Here is a 16,722-nt window from a genome sequence, read left to right on the forward strand (position 1 = left end):
ACAGAGCAGCCAGGAATCTAGAGAAGGCTCTTCTCCACACTGTCCCTCCGAGTCTGTGAGCCACGAGTTGGGCGCACTCAGAACCCTGCAGTGGATTTCCCAAAGGCAGGAGACAGGAGGCCTGTGGAAGGAGGGCAGAGGACCAGAGCCGGTGGGATGCAAAGGTGTATGGAAGGCACCCGTGTGCCCCTGCTGACGATTTTTTGCTTTATGTTGAAGGGACGATAATATCTGAGGTGGGGAGATAATGGAAATTGATTTGCACTTTAGCAGTATCTCTGGCAGCTGCATTACGGATGGATTGGCGGAAGCCGGAGGCTTGTGGGCAGGCGGTTATCACGCTAAATCCGAGTGGGAAATGAAAGCTGTGTGTGGTATGGGAACAGATTTCCCTGGGAACAGATTCTCTGGGAACAGAGAATATGGATTGGGATATTTGGTTATGCCGGGGAGGTGAGGGAGGAGATAGCACCCACCGGGACTCAGTGAGTTGTAAACGTAGTGCCAAAGTCCTGGCTTCTGAATTCCTAGAACCAGTCGGCTACAAGATCCTGAGGGCTGGATGATGTCCCCCCTCCCCGCCCCACCTTTTCCTCCTAACCCAAGGAACCTGGGCCTTGGAGTCCGGCAGATGAGAGTTCAAAATTCCCGCTGGAATGTAACTTCCACCGGGGCAGGATTCTCTCTCTGGTTCACAGCTATATGCTGAGGGACTAAAACAGTGTCTGGCACATAGTAGGGGCTCAATAAACATTTGCTGAATGAATGAATCAATGAATGGCTATACTCCAAGCCTCCTCTCCTCCCTTGTGCATACCCTACTTGGAACGGGTGTTGCTGAAGGAAATCACCTAGCCGCGAACTTGACGCACAGTAGGCGCTCAACATGTTGTGTTTTTCCTTCCTCTCCACAGAAGACGGGTCCCCAGCCGACCGCAAAAGGGGTTTTTTTGTCCCTTGCGTCTTCTCCACCTGCCTTCGCCCCCGCGGGCCCCACGGGGTCTTGGGGAGCAAGTGGGCCGGGGAGGCGGGTGGGAGCCGAGCTACGGGGCGGGGAGAGGCGCGGGCGGACTGACAGGCGGCTAGCGCGGGGCCGCTCTCCCCGCTTACGTAAGGCGCGAGTCCCGCGCGGCCGGCCGGGGCTCCGAATGGGGGCGGGCGGAGGCGGCGCCGCCCAGCGGGATCCGGGCTGGAAGCCTTGCGGAGCGCCGCGTCCCGGCGGAGGTGTGTTTGACTGCTCCGGGTGGAGAGGCGCCGAACTCCGGCTCCTCACAGCGGAGAGCGCATCCGTCAGCCCTCGGCGGAGGTGGGCGCTGGGCCGTCCGCGCGGGCGGCAGCCGCTGCGACTCCCCGGGAGGTGACAGCCGCCGGGGAGGGGCCGAGGCGCGAACCAAACGCTGCCCACGTGCGGGGACCCGGGTTGGGGCTCACTCCCCAGGCCTCCCGGGGCGTGGGCGACTGGAGGCGCGCCTGGAGTCACTGCCTAGCCCGGCCCCCCCACTCGGGGGAGGCTGGCGTGGGGATGCTCTACTCCCTCCTCGGACGGGGCGTGGGGCGCGAGGTTTAGGAAGGGATCGAGGTGGGGCGGGCCGGGTGGACCTCTGAGCCCCCGACGGCTGCCCCCGTCAGGGGCGGGCGCTCGGGCGTATGCCAGAATCGCAGCGTGGGGGCGAGGAGGGCGGGGAGGTGTAGCGTGGCGCTTACTCCGCCTTCGAGCCGCCCTGGCGCGGGGCGGAGGCGAGGGGTTGTCTCAAAAGTCTCTCCTTCCCCTGCAGGGGCGGCGGCAAGTCCCCGCGCGAGCCCAGGGTGTCAGAGGCTGAGGCAGAAGAAGCAAAGTTCCCGGGGCTTCTTCGAGGCCGCTGTTCGGGTTGCCAGTTCGGCCTCCCCCTCCTCGCCAAGGCAATGGCTTCCAAACTCCTGCGCGCGGTCATCCTTGGGCCGCCCGGCTCGGGCAAGGGCACCGTGTGCCAGAGGATCGCCGAGAACTTTGGCCTCCAGCATCTCTCCAGCGGCCACTTCTTGCGGGAGAACATCAAGGCCAACACGGGTGAGGACGTGCGGAGGCGAGGGGCGGGGTGAGCCGACGCGGGATCGGGTGAGGCTGGGAGGCGAAGGCGAAGGGCCGGCGAGGGGCCGGGTCTCTTCGGTCCCCGGGCGCCCTTCCCCCGCCCGCGTGTGGTAGTGCAGGCTCCTACGTGCCGGGGCGCATGCAGCCGGTGGCCCGCGGCCGTGCGGCTTAACCGCGCCAGGGAGGAGGCCGAGGTACGTTGGGAGGAGGGTGGGAGGTGCACGCGGCCCCTCTCTCCGCGCGGGCTTCTCTTGCTGTGGCGAGAAGCCGGTTACCACCCAGCTGAGGAGCGAGATCCAGGCAGCTGAAAGCCCCGAGCTTCCTCTCTCGCCCGGCTTCCTTAAGGCCAAGCCATCCCCGTCCCTCGGCCTCCTCCTACCCCGTCCACCGCGTCCCTGGTGACCCGAAGCGTCCCCTCCTCTCGCCCGAGCCCCCCGGGCCGAGCGCCGCCCACCTGTGGGAGTCGGGCGGGGCCGCGCGCCGGGGAACCTGTGGCGCCTCGGGGCTCGCAGCCGCGCGCTGCTCCAGCCCCTCCGCGCCGCCTGGGACCTCTGGGCAGAGCCCTGGGTGGCTTTGAAAGGCCTGTCTGTTCCCTGCCGCCTTCTAAGGTAAACTCTCACCACTAACTACCCCCTCCGCTCCAAGCCGGGGCCTGGCCGTTAGGAGACAAGGAGGAGACGCGTTCTGATAAATTACATTTTGAATCCAGCTTCCCTGGAAATGGCTTCTTGAGAATGCCTCCTTTGGCTTGCGTGGTGAATTGGGGGCTATAGATCGCCTGCTCTCCTAGCCTTTCAGTACGGCCCTTCTCCCCTCTCCTCCCACCCCGCGTTCACACCAGTTCATAATGAATTGGCGTTCAAAGGCGAGAGGTAGCTGTGGTGCTGCTGCGAGGTATATACATGGCCCTTCTGGGATGCAGGTGCTCACGATTAGCAACTCCTTTATGAAAACTTGTTACTGCAAACGGGGTGCTTCACTGTGGCTTCTGTTCTCATCAGTGTCCTAGGTGGTTATGGCCTATTATGGGCTAATTATCCAGGGATCTTCATTACAGAAGCACAGATTAGTTTGGCGAGGTAGGTGGAGGACCGTGCTGGAAAACAGAAAGCCTGAAAGCGGGGAATTAAGATGTATCTCAAAGGCGGAGTTTTATTCATTATCTCTTAAGCAGGTTGTAAAAGCAAGCTTTTATTTTGATCTTCAAGAATCCTGTCACCCACCCTCAACATACACAAGGCCGAGTTCTGTGTACCAGACTGCACCTGGAATTTTCTCTTGCGGTTATTGTTACCACGATTGGGTCTATTTTAATTTTAATACCACATTCAAATGCATTTTATTCCTTCCGTGTTTGGAATGCATTTTGGACAGGGGGGAGAACTGTGTGACAGGGAAGGCTGGCTCTCTACCCGAGGGTTTTGTGGTCAGGTGGGGCTTCTCGTGGTAGGCATAATGAGGGAGGAAACTGCCGGGTGGGAGCCCATTTTTCTGAATTCTCTATAGCAACTTGCTAACTTATTTCTTCTGACATGAAGGGCTTCACACCATCCATCCTGGTTCTGGATTAGTGGCTCTTTCCATTCTTAAAGAGAATATGATGGGAAGTAGTTTATTTCTGCACTTTTTTAGGGGTTTTGAAAACTTTCCACTTGCTGTTTTCCCTTATTTTGTTCATTTTGACTTTCCTTTGTTCTGAATTTTAGTTTCCATTCTCTTTCAAATGCTTTCATTTCCCTCCCAGTGTTTCTCCCTGGAGTAAGAAGTGACTCTGCAATGTTTAAATTATCTTTTTCTGTTGGGAATCAAGTAGTTTATGCATGAACAATTAAAAAGCTTGATCAGGGAAAGAAGAAGAAGAGGAGGAATAAAGGACAGTGATTCGTTTTGAAAGTGGCCTGTTTCTAGTGGATGTGGAGGGTGTTCTCTGATTATTTTTTCTCTCTCAGAAGGTCTGAGTCTTACCGACTCATTGCCTGGTAAATAAGAAAACATTCCACAGTATTTATTTTTCTGTTAGCTGCTGTTTGCTTTTCCCTAATTTCCTGGTAGAGAAGCACAAGGATCCCTCTGTAGGTACCCCTTTATAGCTGAAGGTTTGAAGGAGATGATGAAGCACAGCAAAACCCCAGGAAATAAAACCTTGGTAGGAATTTAAGTTGGAAAGTAGCTCAGGCCATCTGCTGCAGCCTGGATTGGGGCATACTCCTGTCCACGTGGTTTTCCTGCAGCCACTCCCTGGTGGCTCCTCCAGTGGCTCCTCCAGGGAAGGGCTGGCTACTCATTGCTTTTGGGCAGTCTTCCCTCACCTGCCCTGGCAGAATTCATCTCTTTCCTCTGCACATAGCTTGTGGATTCTGTTGCTGCAGTCACACACAGTTATGATGCAGTGCAGCAAATGTCTTCTAATTTATCCAGTAGAGACTTACTGAATACCTGCTATATATCAGTGTTCTAGGTGCTGGGGGCTCGAGTGATATTTTTTCTACCTTCACCATGTTCCAGTTTCCACTGAGAGACTTAAAGGACAGGGATCTGACAAATTGCCTAATGCATAAAAGGAGTTCAACAAGTCTGATGAAGGCATGGGTCATGGATTCTATCTACATTTTTCCCAGCAAGAATCAAACAGCCTCTAGCGATCAAGTCCATTTTGCTTAATTAGCTCTATGATTTATGGTAAAAGTTTGTATTTACTGTGGATTTGAGATTAGCCTCATGACAGATGTCACCCATTGGCTCTGCCTAGTCTGCCTGGAGAAGTGCAGGCTGAGACTTATCAAATACCTTATTTGAAGGCCCACCCCCAAGTCTTTGGCTCACATTTTCTTTAGCAAGTGAGTGAGTAAATAGATGGGAGAGTTCTCTTAGGTTGCCAGAAGCAGGTTCCTACACTCTGTCATAAAGAATATTAGCTTTCCTTGGGGCTTCCCTGGTGGCGCAGTGGTTAAGAATCCGCCTGCCAATGCAGGGGACATGGTTTTGAGCCCTGGTCCAGGAAGATCCCTCATGCCGCGGAGCAGCTAAACCCGTGCACCACAACTACTGAGCGCGCATGCCACAGCTACTGAAGTTCGTGCGCCTAGAGCTGGTGCTCCTCAACAAGAGAAGCCACTGAAGTGAGAAGCCCGCGCACCGCAACAAAGAATAGCCCCCGCTCACTGCAATTAGAGGAAGCCCGCACAGCAACGAAGACCCAATGCAGCCAAAAATAAATAAAATAAATAAATTTATTTTAAAAAAAGAATATTAGCTTTTCTCTATGTGTGTGTGCATGTGTTGTTTGCAAACATATGCATGAGCCTGTGTGTGCGCGCGAGTGCATGCGCACACACAGGGACACACAGAGCTGGCACTCGGTAGTGAGTTCCATCAAAACATATTTAGTGGTAGCTTCTTTTGTTGAGTGATGGGTGACTGAAACTTCCTTCTGAAGGGTGTGAGAATCCTGTTTTAAGGGTTGTACTGGATCTACTATCTCAAGTGCAGGAAAATTGGAAAGTTTCCATTTGGAAGCATCCTGGACTTGAGAGAAAAGATGTTCAAGAACAAACCTGTTTCTGCTCTTAATATTAACTGCAGCTCTTGCTGAGGTTTGCAGATGGGACTGGCATTTCAAATTAGTCAATGGGCTGAGCCTCTCCTGAAAAGATGACCTAGTTCAGAGGGCTTAGGGTTTGTTTGTTTTTTGTTTTTTTTATACTCATTAAGTATAAATGTGTGTCTTTTCTTACGTAAGAATGAAAACTTCTGAGAATTGGAGAAGTATTAAAGAGACTAATGTTCAACAATGTACTTAAAACAACTTCATATGGTTCACCTTTTTGTAGATCATACAAAGTCTCGGTTTATTCTGCAATATCTGGAGTATGGTATATTCCTTTTTTTTTTTTTCCCTAGCTTGGTGAGACTCGGGATGTAGCCCAGGTCAAGGGTCTGACCAGCTTGGAGGCGTCTGTCCAGTCTACAGGTCCACTTCCACATCCCCCTATTTTTTCTGGTTTCTTTGTCTGAGGGTTTCCACGTGTACTTCGGGAGAACTATTTGACTTGAATAAGGTGTCCCATGATAGTAAGACTGACTTTGTCACATGCACAGCTGAATCTGAGCATCCTTCCGGTGTGGTCATTTTTCTAAAGTAGCTTTTTCTGATCAAAGTCACGCCTTGTAGAAAATTTGGAAAATGCGAAGCTGTGGAAGAAACTGAAAAGGCAAGTGAAAATTACCCACAATTCCACCCCAACACTTGGAAATTCCAACAGAAGTTATTTTACTTTTTTTCTTTTCTGTGTATTTGCCCCGCTACCCCCAACAAACTTGGTGTCCCATTAGTTGATAACTGTTCCCCCTCCCACTTAGGTATGTATTGTAAGCATTTTCCTGTGTTCTTAAAGCTTCTTCAAAAACATTTAAAATTTCTGTATTATAGTCCGTTCAGCAGATATTTTTTTGAGTATCTTTTGAGTACTCAGATATCCCTTTGTTCTTTTTTTTTTTTTTTCTTTTTTTGTCTGTGTCGGGTCTGCGTTGCTGCATGCAGGCTTTCTTCTAGTTGCAGCGAGCAGGGGCTACTCTTCATTGTAGTGTGCGGGCTTCTCATTGTCGTGGCTTCCCTTGTTGCAGATCACGGGCTCTAGGCACGCGGGCTTCAGTAGTTGTGGCTCGTAGGCTCAGTAGTTGTGGCTCACGGGCTGTAGAGCACAGGCTCAGAAGTTGTGGCGCATGGGCTTAGTTGCTCTGCGGCATGTGGGATCTTCCCAGACCAGGGCTCGAACCTGTGTCCCCTGCATTGGCGGGTGGATTCTAACCCCTGCACCACCAGGGAAGTCCCTCCCTTTGTTCTTAGAGGTGAGAGTCCACAGCAAGGTGAGGGGATGCGGGCATTCAGAAGACAGGAGATAGCACATATGGAATAAGCAGCATAGTATTTGATAAAGGTGCCTGTTATGAAGGAAATGAAAAGGTGATGAGTTACTGATGAGGCTAAGGTGATTATCCTAGGTTGTGTGATTAGGGGATGCCTCTCTGGGAGGTGAGTAACCACAGGGATAAACATATAATGATCCAGGAGCAGAGTGTTCCAGGGAGAAGGGACAGCAAGTGCGAAGGCCCTAAGGTGATACTAGCATAGCTTGTTTGAGGAACAGAAAGACAGGGAATATGATTGGTGCCTGGTGAGCAAGGGGGATGTGGAAGGAAGTCATGTGGAGCCTTGAGGGTCCTGGGAAAGATTGGACTTTAAAGGCGCTGGAAAGCTATTGAAGGGTTTTCTAGGACAGCAGCACGAGTGGATTGACCTTCTAAAAGTTGACTTGGGATTCTGTGTGAGGTGGCAAGAGTGGTACCAGGGACACCAGGTGGATGAAGAGAGTGGACCGTGGCTTGGACTGGGTGGTGGTGGTGAGAAGTGAAGGGCTTTAGGGTGTGTATGAAAGCAGGGCTGACTGGACGGCATGAGTTGGCTCTGAGGGGTGATGGTGGCAAAACAGTGCACAGTGAGTCCTAGGATTTTGGCCTGAGCCTCTGTGTCAAATGTACCTTAGGGTTGAACTAGAGTCTGTCTAACCAGTGTGGTATGGAACATTTGGGTTATTTGCTGTTTAGTAATGCTCTTATGAACATCATTGTATGTAAACCATTGAGTGGATATCCTCTCCTTGGGATAGGTTACTAGGAATAAAATGACTGGATCAGAATAGTTTTTAAAAAAATATATTTTATTTGTTTAGTTTCACTGGGTCCTAGGTGCGGCAGTTGCGGCTCGCAGGCTCCTTAGTTGCAGCTCGCCAGCCCCTTAGTTGTAGCTCGCCAGCCCCTTAGTTGTGGCATGCAAATTTTTAGTTGTGGCATGCATGTGGGATCTAGTTCCCTGACCAGGGATCGAACCCAGGCTCCTGCATTGGGAGTGCAGAGTCTTAACCACTGTGCCACCAGGGAAGTCCCCAGAATAGTTTTAAAACCATAGGGTAATGAGAGGTTTTTTTTTTTTAACATGGACCATTTTTAAAGTCTTTATTGAATTTGTTACAATATTGCTTCTGTTTTATGTTTTGGTTTTTTGGCCCCAGGCATGTGGGAACTTAGCTCCCTGACCAGGGATCAAACCTGCACCCCCTGCATTGGAAGGTGAAATCTTAACCACTGGACTACCAGGGAAGTCCCACAAGAGTTTTAAACTTAGCTTACAAACATCCAGACAAGGTCTTGGTGTAAAGGTATCTAATAGGTGCTACTACTATATTCATGTAATTTTTGGCTTACTAAATATTTTATTTAAGTACAGGCATAGATACACATACATTTATACCTATGGGTTTTTTTTTTCTGCCATGCCGCATGGCTTGTGGCACCTTAGTTCCCCAACCAGGGATTGAACCCCGGGCTCTCAGCAGTGAAAGTGTGGAGCCCTAACCACCAGACCACCAGGGAGTTCTCTGTACCTATGTATTTAAACTCTTTCCTTGTTTTTGTTTTTGTTTTTTTTGTGGTACGCGGGCCTCTCACTGTTGTGGCCTCTCCCGTTGCAGAGCACAGGCTCTGGACGCGCAGGCTCAGTGGCCATGGCTCACGGGCCCAGCTGCTCCGCTGCATGTGGGATCTTCCTGGACCGGGTCACGAACCCGTGTCCCCTGCATTGGCAGGCGGACTCTCAACCACTGTGCCACCAGGGAAGCCCCTTTCCTTGTTTTTCTGATTATAGAAATAGTTTGTATTAAGTTATCAAAGGTTTAGAAATCCACGAAAGATAAGGAAGCAAAAAACTTGTAATCGCACTAACTGGGAGGAAAAAATACTGTTAATACTTTTTATATGCAGTATATCTTCCAGACTGTTTTCCAAGAATATATTATGTATTACTATTTTAAAAATTGCTTGTTTTTTTTTTTTTTTTTTTTTTTTTGCTGTACGCGGGCCTCTCACTGCTGTGGCCTCTCCCGTTGCGGAGCACAGGCTCCGGACACACAGGCCCCGCGGCCATGGCTCGCGGGCCCAGCCGCTCCGCGGCATGTGGGATCCTCCGGGATCGGGGCACGAACCCGCGTCCCCTGCATCGGCAGGCGGACTCTCAACCACTGCGCCACCAGGGAGGCCCTAAAAATTGCTTGTTTTATTTCACAATGTATCATTTAATATTTTACAGTGTCATTACAGTCTGTTCTTTAATGTGAGTTTAATGCTTTGTACTATTTCAATATAATTTTTATTCCACTCTTGATTTTTTGAAAAGGTAATACATGCAGATGGTAAAATTTTCAAATACACTAGGAGTGGAGTGGAAGATCTCTCTCCCATCCTGCCCTCTGGTTCCCCAGTTACTGTCCTCAGGGATACCTACTTTTTTACTTTTCTTGGATGTTCATCCAAGGAATTTGTGTATACATATATCTCATGTATGTATAGTGGTGCCCCTTTTAAAAAAATGTACACATATATACTTTGTTTTGCCTTTTTTTTTTTAAACTTTGAAGTATAGCTTCGACATTGCTTTCTACTAGCACTTATCAACCTACCACATTCTTTAAAAAAAGTCTGGATGCATAGTCTTATTCTACAACTGTACCATTGTTTCTTTAACCAACCATTCTCAGGTGTTTTGGTCTCAGGACCTTTTAACACATATAAAAATCACTGAGAACCCCAAAGAGCCTTTTTTTATACAGGTTCTCCCTGTAGATACTAACTGTATTAGAAATTAAAACTGAGAAAATTTAAAAATATTTACTAATTCATTAAAGCTAACAATAATAAACCTAGTACATGTTAACACATGTCTATAAAAACATAACTATTTTCCAGAACATACGCCAATGAGAAAGAGTAGTTTTGTTACGAGTATTTGCAAATCTCTTTTATGTTTGGCTTAATAGAAGAAAGCTAGATTCTCACATCTGGTTCTTCACTCAGGCGGTGTGCTATTTTGTTTTGGTTAAAGTATTGGAAGAATATGTGTCTTCACCCAGATATGTAGTTAAAGGGGGAACTCACAGACTCCTGGAAGGGTCTCATGGACCCTCAGGGATCCTTGGACCATACTTTGAGAATGGCTGGTTTAACCAGTCCCCTGTTGATGGGAGGGTAGGTTATTTATAGTCTTTCAGTATACAAAGCATACTGGGCTGAATGTCCTGTAAATATGTCTTTCAACAAATGTTTGAGTGCCAGGCAGTGTTGGCTTATGGGACAGAAAGAGGTGAGACAAGATCTATTCCCTGAAGGAGCTGCTAAGTTTATTGGGAGAGGCAGTCAGGCAAACAAGTATGAAGTCGTGAAAGGGTGCAAGATGTGCGTTTGTAGGTCCTGGGGACATAGGGAAGAGGCAGCCTACCCGGCATGTAGGAGGAGGTAGGGTTTGGGAAGGCTTTTTAGAGCTGGAGGAGCCTCCTGAGCTGAGTTTTGACAAATGAGCCCATCTGCAAGGTGAGGGAAGGTGGTTGTTGCCACACAGAATCGGAACTCCCCCTCTAGAGCTTGTTTGTGGTTCACAGGGATCTTTTGTGTGCTTTTGTGGCTTGATCACACCTTGTATAATATCGTTTCAGACCTCATTCATCTCTTAGCTGTACGTACCATCCAAGGCAAGGGTTATTACACCTGCTCCAGATCACCTTTTCCAGTTTCCATTACTTGTGCTTACCTTTAAGATACATACACATATGGTACCGGGAAACCTTTAGTCTTCTGCTTCAGGCTTCCTGGAACTCACGTGATGGCAACTGATCATGAAACTAGTAAACTGGGTACTAGACTATTAGCTATAAATCCACCCATTGCGAAGGGCATTAGAATTGCCTCTTTAACAGTCTGCCAAGTAAATTGTTACATGGTATTATATTATGCTAGTCTGCTCAGTAGCACTCTGTGTGGTCCATGTCGTGAGAAGATTTAAGACTCGGAAATTGTTTTTCTTGTAAAGTTTTAGACGGTATGCTTTCACAATGGATCAGATAATATCAACTACATATTGTCTTTTAGCAAACTAGATAGATACACATTTTTATTCATGTATTTTTAAAGCAGGTAGTAGAGGCTTTGGATTACTCTGCCTTTTCCCCTCCACCACTTGATATTTAGTTCAGGTTGGCCTTTAAGACATAGTACAAAAGGTCTCATTTGTAGAGCTTCCTGCAGTCCAGTTAGATGGCTGATGTTATATTTTAACAGTCTCACTTCCAAGTTCCAAGAGTTCTTGTACTGGTTAAACGACAGGTCCAGCAGCAAGCATCCCTTCCTTAGCCAGAAAGACTGATAGTATTGAAATAATGCAAAGTCAGTCCTGCTCATCAAATTCCCAAGACGCTAGAAATCAACTATTTTCTGTACTAAAGCACTTTTTTTTATTGACCAGCAACCTGTGACCCTGGCACTTTGTAATTCTTGTGACTGTAATTCTTGTGACTTGGTCATTGTAACTAATGTTTGCAGTGGGTCAAGCATGTGCTAGGCCCTGCAGGGGCTAATGTATGCACAATCTCTAGTCTACACACACATCTACAGGGCAGTTGAAATACATCATTTTACAAATAAAGAAATGGCCTCAGAGAGGTTGAGTTACTTACCTTAGGTTAAACAATTAGTTACTAGAGAAGCTAGCATTCAAACTTGGGACCATATGGCTGGGATTAAACTTTCCCATTATGTTGTGCTGCTATGCAGGTACTCCAGTAACTACTGAAAATCCACTTCATGTCTTAGAAATGCCACACTGGGACAGGAATGGCAGGGAACCTTTGCAGCTTAGTTCTCCACAAGTCCGCTGAGATTCATCTTTAAGGGTGACCTAGAGATATGTGGTTTGTTGTTGTTATCATTCTGTCCTTAAAACATTAAAAAAAAATAAAAATAAAAAAGGACCGACTTCCTCCTTTCTCCTAAATAAAGGGCCAGAAAAGGTCTGAAATAGAAACCATGTGTAATTGTGAGGAGGCAGAAATTGCTTCTCATCAAAATGGTAAGATTTCTGGAATAGTACCTGTACTTGTTTTTTTTATTAGTTGTTTGACAAATGTTTCTGTGCCTGCGTTAGGTGGGGGGAGGCATGCACAAGTGCCCTTGAAGCATTTATGGTTTAAGATTCAAGTTCTCGGTTCCACGTTACAGTCCTATGAGTCATGGTGGGGTGTATGTGGGTGAAGTGTTGGTCACGGACACGGTCGGGGAGGGTGTTATGCAGAGGTACCTTTCTCCCATAATGCCTTTCACACTTCCATTAATTTCTCAGTCTATTTTCAGTCCCATCACTTCCATGAAGCTTTTCCACAGCTGTTGCAGCTACATGTCATTTTCTAATCTGGAATTTCTCTCCTACCCATCTGTACCTCTAACGTGGCATTTATTAATGACTCCCTGTAAGATGATCTATTTCATAACTTCACTTACAATCTTTCGCCATCTGAATAGTAAGTTCATTAGCGTCAGTTCAGCTCAACAGTTGTTTTGATAGCCTATTAGGGCAGGAGGGACAAACCAAGGAAAAATAATCAAGATAACTTTGTACACCTTATGCCTTATAAGTACTATGAAGAAAATGTAATAGTACAATGACAGTGACTGGGAAGACCACTTGGGAGTGTGAAGTTGGAGGAGGGCTCTCTGAGGAGATGATGTATAAGCTGAGCTCTGAACATGCGTGTGGAAGCCAGGTATATGTAGACTTGGGCAGAGGGAAGATCATGTGACAAGACTGTAATATAGGAGTGAGCTTTCCATCAGTGGAGAAGAGAGGAGGCAGGTGTCTCAGGAACACCGTGAGTGTGGAGGAGATGGCAGAAAAGGAGGCTGAGAGGTAGGCCTAGGGCCTTGCAGGCTGGCCAGGAGTTTGGGCTTCATTATAACTGGATGAGAAGTGATGGGGTTTGTTGTTGTTTTTTTTCTTTTTGTTTACTTTTCATATATAACAGCTTTACTGAGATATAACTTGCATATAGTAAAGTTTATCCTTTTAGAGTGCACAAAGCAGTGCCTTCTAGTATATTTTATAGAGTTGTGCAACCATCACCACTATCTAATTTCAGACGAGATCGGGCGCGTTCAGGGTGGTATGGCCGTAGACACCACTATCTAATTTCAGAACATTTTCATTACCCCGGAAAGAAACCCTGTACCCATTAGCAGTCATTCCCCATTCCCCCCTCCCTCCAGGCCCTGATAATCACTAATCTACTTTCTGTTTGTATGCATTTGCCTTTTTTGATGTTTCATATAAATGGACTCATACAATATGTGATTTTTTTGGAGCTGGCTTCTTTAACTTTGCATGTTTTCAAGATTCAACTATGTGGTAATATGATATGTATCAGTACTTCATTCCTTTTTATTGCATGATAATACTCTATTGGATGGCTATACCACATTTTGTTTATTCTCTCATTTGCTGATGGACACTTGGGTTGTTTCCTGCTATGAACATTAGTATACATGTTTTTGTGTGGACATATGTTTTCACCTCCCTTGGGTGTATACCTAGCAGTGGAATTGCTAAGTCATGTGGGAACAGTATGTTTAACATTTAGAGCAACTGCCAAATTATTTTCTAAAGCAGCTGCATCATTTCATATTCCCACCACCTATGAATTGAGTTTTCCAGTGTTTTCACATCCTCACCAGTGCTTGTTATTGTCTTTTTCTTTTTTCTTTTAGCCTCCCTTGTGGGTGTGAAGTGGTGTCTCATTGTGGTTTTGATTTGCATTTCCTTAAGGACTAACAATGTTGAACATCTTTTCTTGTGCTTCTGACCATTTGTATGTCTTGTCTTCGTTGGAGAAATGTCTATTTAAATCCTTTACCAGTTTTTAAGATTGGCTTATTTGTGCTTTATTGCTGAGTTCTGTATATATTTTGGTTATAAGTCCCTTATTAGATATATGATTTGCATATATTGTCTCCCATTCTGTGAATTGTCTTTATCTTTTTTTTTTTTTTTTTTTTAAGAAGATGTTGGGGGTAGGAGTTTATTAATTAATTAATTTATTTTGGCTGTGTTGGGTCTTCGTTTCTGCGCGAGGGCTTTCTCTAGTTGCGGCGAGCGGGGGCCACTCTTCACCGCGGTGCGCGGGCCTCTCACTGTCGCAGCCTCTCTTGTTGCGAAGCACAGACTCCAGACGCGCAGGCTCAGTAGCCGTGGCTCATGGGCCCAGCCGCTCCGCGGCACGTGGGATCCTCCCAGACCAAGGCTCGAACCCGTGTCCCCTGCACCAGCAGGCAGACCCTCAACCACTGCGCCACCAGGGAAGCCCTGTCTTTATCTTTTTGTTTGTGTTTTTGTTTTTCTTTGGCCACGCCATGTGGCTTGTGGGATCTTAGTTCCCCAACCAGGGATCAAACCTGGGCCCTCGTCAGTGAAAGCACTGGGTCTTAACCACTGGACCGCCAGGGAATTCCCTGTGAATTGTCTTTTTACTTTCTTTTTTTTAGAAATAAATTTATTTATTTATATATTTATTTTTTGGCTGCATTGGGTCTTTGTTGCTGTGCGTGGGCTTTCTTAGTTGCGGTGAGCAGGGGCTACTCTTCCTAGCGGTATGCGGGCTTCTCATTGCGGGGGCTTCTCTTGTTGCAGAGCATGGACTCTAGGCGCATGGGCTTCAGTAGTTGTGGTGCATGGGCTTAGTAGCTTTGTGGCATGTGGGATCTTCCGGGACTAGGGCTCGAACATGTGTCCCCTGCATTGTCAGGTTAACCACTGTGCCACCAGGGAAGTCCTACTTTCTTAATGGTGTCCTTGGAAGCATAAAAGTTTTGAATTTTGATGAAGTCCAGTTTACCTGTGTTCTTTTCTTCTTTTGCTGCTTGTGATTTTGGTGTTGTGGCTAACATACCATTGCCTCATCTAAGGTGAAGCCACTGTTTTAAAATATGGAATTGACAATCTGGTTCACATTTTTTTTTAATTAATTTTTATTGGAGTATAGTTGCTTTACATGATTCACATTTTTAAATAGCTCACTCAGGCTGTTTGGAAACTGGACTGGATGGTTCTAGAGTGAAACTTCCAAAGACAGGTAAGAGATTGTTACAGTATACACAGACAAATGGGTAGACTTTAAACTTCAGTAAGTACTTGTTTTTGTTTTTTGTTTTTTGCGGTATGCGGGCCTCTCACTGTTGTGGCTTCTCCCGTTGCGGAGCGCAGGCTCAGCGGCCATGGCTCACGGGCCCAGCCGCTCCGCAGCATGTAGGACCTTCCTGGACCGGGGCACAAACCCGTGTCCCCTGCATTGGCAGGTGGACTCTCAACCACTGCGCCACCAGGGAAGCCCTTTTTTTTTCTTTCTTTCTTTCTTTTTTTTTTTTAGTACTTGTTTAATCAAGGTATTCTAATAGCATCCTGTTAGTAGGAATAAAAAATGGTCTCCACTTTTAAGAAATTCACAAGGTAGGGACTTCCCTGGTGGCGCAGTGGTTAAGAATCCACCTGCCAATGCAGGGGACACAGGTTCAAGCCCTGGTCTGTGAAGATCCCATGGGCTGCTGAGCAACTAAGCCCGTGTGCCACAACTAATGAGCCTACGCTCTAGAGCCCATGAACCACAACTACTGAGCCTGCTTGCCACAACTACTGAAGCCCACGTGCCTAGAGTCTGTGCTCCACAACAAGAGAAGCCACGGCAATGAGAAGCCTGCACACTGCAACAGAGTAGCCCCTGCTCGCCGCAACTAGAGAAAGCTGGCATGCAGCAACGAGGACCCAACACAGCCAAAAATAAATAGATAAATAAATTTATTAAAAAATAAAGAAATTCACAAGGTAAAACATATAGCCAATTAATTGTTTTATCAGGCAGATTTTACTGAATACTGTAAAAAAAAGAATGAAAATTCTATTATAAGAACAGTGAGGAGAGTTCATTTTTGTATCTCCAGTGTCTTAACATATAGTCGACGTGTAATAGTTGTTTCATTACACTTCTGGATGACAGAGTAACTGAAAGCTGTGACATTAGCGCTGGGTCTTGACAGATAGGTAAGGTACTGGCAGTTGGAAAAGTGGGAGCAGGGTGTTTTTGATGGAAAGATCATGTCTGGGAGTAGGTGATTAAGATTAAGCATATTTTGGTTGAAACCTAGAGTTGGGGAATTATAGGCAGTGAGGCTGGAAATGTCCCTGGGGGCTTATATGTAACTCCAGGTTGAGTTTGTAACTAGGAAGACTGTGGGGAGTCAATGCCTTCCTCAAACTCCTTTAGTGGTTTGATTGTTTTTCATAGCAAAGTATGGGGTGGACTGTGCTGGAGAGGAAGCCGAGCACAGCTAAGGTTGTGTCACAATGGTTTCGATCAGGTATACGGTAAAAGTAATGGAAAGAAGCGTTTGGGAGAAGTTGCCTCGACTGTGTGTGGGAATGGTGGGCAAGGGCGTATCCAGCTGCAGCCCTTTGAAGTGCAGAATTTCAATGATTGTGGAGAAAAGTGGTCTTATTTAACAGAAGGAGGGCAGTCCATACCTGTGGGAAGTTCCATTTGGAAGTACCCATGCAGGTTTGGCATAGCAAGTAGTTGGCACGGAGGTTGGCTCCATGGCATAGAGGAAATATAGTTGGGCTTTGGAGTCATGCATACCTCGGGCTCGACCTCTATTGTGTTGTCCTTCTATTTTCCTTTGAATTTGTCTTGTTTCCATTCTTGTCCAAACAAAAATACTTACATTAAAGTCACGTG

The 16,722-nt window shown here is 46.9% G+C and overlaps 1 protein-coding gene across 4 annotated transcripts in view; it reads left to right on the forward strand.

The window, feature by feature from the left end:
* Positions 1 to 1,199: 1,199 nt before the first annotated feature.
* Positions 1,200 to 16,722, forward strand: part of AK4 (adenylate kinase 4) — a 74,995-nt gene continuing 59,472 nt past the window's right edge. Inside the window, exons 1-2 of one of the 4 annotated variants that reach the window (XM_060089916.1) lie at positions 1,200 to 1,306; positions 1,776 to 2,047. In XM_060089916.1, coding sequence (XP_059945899.1) covers positions 1,903 to 2,047 — 145 coding nt within the window. In that variant the 5' untranslated portion in view covers positions 1,200 to 1,306; positions 1,776 to 1,902. Of the gene's footprint in view, positions 1,358 to 1,775; positions 2,048 to 2,223; positions 2,263 to 16,722 lie in introns of those variants that run through there. The other 3 variants (XM_060089914.1, XM_060089915.1, XM_060089918.1) reach the window with 3 other exon arrangements.

The sequence above is a fragment of the Mesoplodon densirostris genome, chromosome 2, assembly GCF_025265405.1.
Source record: "Mesoplodon densirostris isolate mMesDen1 chromosome 2, mMesDen1 primary haplotype, whole genome shotgun sequence".
Classification (NCBI taxonomy): Eukaryota; Metazoa; Chordata; class Mammalia; order Artiodactyla; family Ziphiidae; genus Mesoplodon; species Mesoplodon densirostris.